The sequence below is a fragment of the Populus euphratica genome, unplaced genomic scaffold, assembly GCF_000495115.2.
Source record: "Populus euphratica unplaced genomic scaffold, PopEup_1.0 scaffold25.1, whole genome shotgun sequence".
NCBI lineage: Eukaryota > Viridiplantae > Streptophyta > Magnoliopsida > Malpighiales > Salicaceae > Populus > Populus euphratica.
The window spans coordinates 1284866-1289849 of record NW_011499851.1 but is presented as its reverse complement, the minus strand read 5'-3'; the positions used below and the strand labels follow the sequence as shown (position 1 = coordinate 1289849).

The following is a 4984-nucleotide window of genomic DNA, read 5'->3' as shown; positions in this document are numbered from 1 at the left end:
ACTCTGGTTAAAACAAACAAAGAGATCCAAAACATGCACAAGTTATTTGCTCAAATCCTTTCTTCTTCTTTTTACAATGATTTTGTTTTTTCAATTCTATTCTTCGACACTTATCTTTTTTTTTGGTGTTTTGAAAATTATGGTCGCCTCATGAACAGGTTACAAGTTATGTGTTCGGCAAGTGTACTTTGATTGACTTGGATCATTTATTTCCTTCTTTTTTTTTTCCTAGTTGGGACGATTACTGGTCAAACGTTTTATATGATCACAGCTACACTCATTAGAGCCTCCTTGTTTTTCAGTTGTCACCGATTAGTCCCTCTGTAACGCTGCTTTGCATGTTATTCTCCAAGTGCCCACACGATTGCAATTAAAGAAACAGAGCTGCAACATAAGATTAAGATCTCAATAATCGAAGAACCAAGTTTCATCACATCATATATAAAAACAACAATGCGTGATGGCATTGCTTATCCAGTCCATCACGATTTTTCACATACACTGATCGTCGAGGTTTTACATATTGAAAATGGGAAAGAGTAAAGGGCAGGGCCAAAAAACAGAAAACAAAGTACAGCGCAAGGAAAGTATAGTATAGATGCCTTACAAAGAATCTATTTGTACTTAAATGATTCTATAAATTAACAAAATTCTGTTATTGAGTAGCAAATTCTTCAATTGCAGTGTCGACCTTGAAGATCCTTGGCTTCTATTGAATATACTAATATGTGTGTAAGGGATTCAATTTATTACTTATCTCCTCAACTCATCATCCCCTGGAATTCTGTATTGCAGTTACATGAGCTCTCTCTCCAAGAGATGCATCGGCATGTTTTGGATCTCTTTGTTTGTCACCGTGAACTTTGGTTTGAGGAGTACCAGAGTTTCTTCTGGCAGACCAATATTTTCTCCTTCTCAACTCCATATTCGGTGTCTTCTTTACGGCAGCTCCACCTCATACCCTTGGCAATGGTTGAAATGGCATCGACGAAATAGCTGGATTCTCGTATCATTGCATAACCGGTGGGTCGTAGGATTCGATCCATCTCCAAAAGCACATGCTTCATTTCACATCTGCACAAGTACAAACAATCATGAGACTCACAAAGGCCAGTAAACAAGGATCCCCACTTTCCAATTTAGCATTCATCAGTTACGATTAAGGAAATAAATGTAAATTACAGGACTAATAATCCTCTGCTGGAGGATCACACCACCCCCAGATCATCGAAGTCAAATAATATTGAAAATTCATTGACTAGCTGGTAAAGGTATTGACTTTTCCACGCCAGCTGATGGGAGATATGTAGTCAAACCTGAATGTGCAACTCCAAATCAACAGTTCCATGGTTTCATGCCAATTCTCATCCTGGGAAGAAATTCGTGGCGGTCTGGTACGGTACACATTGCATATTTCCAAACAATCAAATATCTTGTGCTATTTTTTCCTCATGATAGTCCACTATATTGTAGTTAGGCAACCAACTTCTACAATGTCACTATTTACATTGCCTAACCATGAGGAAATCGCGTCACCTAATGTCCATGCATTTCTGTCTGCCTTATCATACCAGACAAGGATTTGTACCTAACTACACAAGGTATCATTACCACCTTGAAGTTAACCACTTAAACTTGGACCCGGTACAATCTGCCAGACCTACATTTCTAGACATTAAATTCCAAGTGATTCCACAAAAGTAGATATGGGAAATGTGCCCTTTGGCCTACCTATGGCTTTCTGCAGTGAAGAGGCCATCAAGATGAAGGAGATCATAAGTTCGAGGGTAAGTTGAGAAAGCTTCGCACCTACAAGACAGAAAAGAAACAAATCAACACCATAATAAATCCTAAAGTATCATTAATGACATCCCACCTATTTAAGCTACTTTTGTTGCAGAATGAAAACTTCAGAATTCATATAAGCACATTCAGATTACCAATCATGAAAAGTCCCGATGAGGCCACGGTCAAAAACCACAGGAAGAGTGTTGGCAGCATAGGAAGAGACCACATTCATGACCCACAGGGGATCATCAATCACAGCCGCAGCAAAACCCCCATAAACCGTATTCATGTCCATTATATTTCTCATCTTATCAGACCCAAGTGCTGGCAGCAACTTCTTGTAGTGCTTTGCACGAATCTTCCACTTGCTGTCATCATGCTTAAAAGCACTAGCGCTTCCACCAGGAATATCTGAAATGCGTTCAGGTGTAGCATGCAACCTCTCTGGCCATTTGGGGATGGACTCCATAACTGATTTCTTGATTTTTGGGCTTGGAACAACAACACAAGGGCGGATTGGAGTGTACCATGCTGAATCTGGCTCAAGACTGTCATCACACTTGGGTGGGTAGGCATCAGTATTAGCAAGCTTACTATAGCAACTATTATCAGAAGCTTTCTGCCACACAGCAATATCATCCTTTTTGTCGTACAATTTGAAGCACATTGATGTCAGCAGTTCTTGCAACTTTTCATAATCTGATTTCTGCTCTTCAACAGTAGTATTCCAGCCTCGCCAACGGTTTTCGTAGTTAACAGGAGGACCAGAAAGAACCCAGAAGCCACCAGGACGGAGTATACGGTGAACTTCCAAAAGATAAATTCCACCTGAAAGCAACAGAATTCTTTTCTTGAGAAAAACAGCTAGTAATATAATAAGCAATTATAATAGGAAGACCAGGGTGAGGAAAGGACCCTCATCAAGTAATCATAGAACTAATGAAAAGAAAAGAAAAGAAAATTCATTAAGTTGGTGGCACCCATCCAGCATCTGAATTTCAAAGCCTTTCTAAAATCTCACAGAAATGAAGAACCTTGCGAAAGTTATTCAGCATCAATTCACAAATGCAAAGCTAGTTCCCACACAAACTGGAGCAAGAACCATAACACATCATTTGACAGAGTTAAAATGAATACTAACCGAATTCTGTCCATGGGATAAGACATCTGGAGCAATGAGCCATATCAAATGCATTCGATGGGAATGGAAGCCGTTGTGTGGAAATGATGCCAAGAATTGCAGGAATTCCACGTTCTAATGCAAACTGGACTTGAGCCTCATGGTTATCTCTCGGAGCAAGGGAAACGGTTAGAATCCCACGATCCAATAGATCACCGCCCCAGCTAGCAACCTAGATGTAAAAACAATCAACTGGATTAGATGACAGAATTCTGTAGAGATACATAGGTAACCAAAATACAAACAGAATAACCATTCTTATTGCAACATGGATTCTGACAAATCAAATTTTCTTTCACGAATAATTTCAGAAACTAGGATGAAGATGAGAATGTGACTCACCCCACACCCAGTATCAATGGCAGTGCGAATGGTTCCATCTTTCATTTCAGGGATAAGATCTTGCATCAAATCGACATAGGCTCCCACTCCTCTTGGAAACATGGTACCCCCACCAGGAAAGAGGAACTTATCCCCCTCTTTTCTCAGCCAGTTCTGATTAGATTTCTGCTTGTTAATCCAATCATACGGTACATTTCTGAAGCCAGATCCACATGGCAATGATAAGTGAAACGTAGTAAGACAGTTTTGAACTTGGCAATTTCTAGCTAAAAGAAAAACCTTGTAAAAACAATAACTAGTTTCGGAAACAGATCAAAATACCTGTACCAACATTGATCCCTACTCTTTGGCCATTTGATTGGTGGTTTATACCCATCTGGTGGTGGAATTAAACATTCCTTCCTTTCAAAAACTGGAGGGCAGTGGCGTTCCATGAAAGTAAGCCGATGATTACCATATTTCTTCCACCTCTGTGCAATAGACATACATCATCGAGATCTCAATTTCAGTGTATAACCATCTAAAAAACTAGGCACCATGTAATAACTAATTAAGTTAATACCTTTGGATCTGTGCATGGAGTGTAGTCTTGATAGTCACTGCTACATTCAGGAAATGCAGTGGATTTAATTTGAAGAGGAGCGATGGACGATTCCTTGGGAGAGGAGACCACCTTTGCAACGTCCTTGGCCTCAATTTTATCTTTCTCAGAACAGAAGATTCCACCAAGATAGAATGAAAACCCGCACATTACAAAAAACATTATTGCCATGGGAACAGCCCTGGAATTTTTATCAGGATGAGACACAGGTTTTCCATCTTTGTGCTTCATGATTTCACAAATGAACAACTATCTGCAAACAATAGGCAAGTAGTAAGTCTCCATGTCTGATAAAACAATAACAACGATGCTAATATCAATCACCCCCACCTCAACATTAAAAAACTTTAACCAATATTACAAAATGAGCACAAATATAGGTGAGCATTAGGAGTTTTCAATCCTATTCCTAAGTTACCACGTTCGTAAAACTAAGAATGATTAATTAGAGAATGCAGTAGTATAGTAATCGACTTATTAAACAGCAAAGTTTTTATTATTCCATAAACATTAGTACTGGGCTATTAAGAACTGTAAAACAGATCGGAGTAAAATTTTCAGGCAGATCAACATATGAAATTGGACACTGAACAGCAATGCCAAAAGGAATTCCAAATGAAAAAGCATTGCACATTATATCACTCAAAATCCATCTGTCAAGATAAAACAAGAGCATAGCATAGCACAAACTTATAAATAAGTCGATTCTTCCAGCTGGCGAACACTAAACTGGCGAAACTGAGAAGGTCAGTGCAACAAGCCTTAGTCTTTAAGACAGATCCAACTCATGTATATAGAATTAGTGACTGATAAATAAGTTCCAACAAACCCCAGAAGACAAGAAGCAGTAATTAATAGAAAAGAAAAGGTTGATTAGAGCTGAACCACTAAAACGACTTGGAAAGATGAGGGATACATACTAGTAGTACAATATCTGATAGCAACAACCGACACGTTAGTTATCACTATCCACACTACCATTACATTTCTCACATGTATTGGGACCCAACTCTATCAAACACAGCCGTCCTAATGAGGCAGCAACCCCCCCCCCCCCAAACACACAAAAGCGG

General features: G+C 39.2%; 1 protein-coding gene and 1 long non-coding RNA gene across 4 annotated transcripts in view; one reads left to right on the top strand and one right to left on the bottom strand.

Moving 5' to 3' along the window:
• Positions 1-409: 409 nt before the first annotated feature.
• Positions 410-4984, bottom strand: part of ERD3 (S-adenosyl-L-methionine-dependent methyltransferases superfamily protein) — a 5505-nt gene continuing 930 nt past the window's right edge. For 2 of the 3 annotated variants that reach the window (XM_011020108.1, XM_011020109.1), the window contains 7 exons: positions 3873-4164; positions 3632-3780; positions 3311-3506; positions 2930-3140; positions 1941-2616; positions 1732-1809; positions 410-1074 (listed from right to left, as the gene is read on the bottom strand). In XM_011020108.1, coding sequence (XP_011018410.1) covers positions 852-1074; positions 1732-1809; positions 1941-2616; positions 2930-3140; positions 3311-3506; positions 3632-3780; positions 3873-4142 — 1803 coding nt within the window. In that variant the 5' untranslated portion in view covers positions 4143-4164 and the 3' untranslated portion in view covers positions 410-851. Of the gene's footprint in view, positions 1075-1731; positions 1810-1940; positions 2617-2929; positions 3141-3310; positions 3507-3631; positions 3781-3872; positions 4165-4601; positions 4694-4984 lie in introns of those variants that run through there. The other variant, XM_011020110.1, reaches the window with a different exon arrangement.
• Positions 4610-4984, top strand: part of LOC105121463 (uncharacterized) — a 1234-nt gene continuing 859 nt past the window's right edge. The window contains exon 1 of the long non-coding RNA XR_841552.1: positions 4610-4698. This is a non-coding gene — a long non-coding RNA (uncharacterized LOC105121463). The remainder of the gene's footprint in view (positions 4699-4984) is intronic.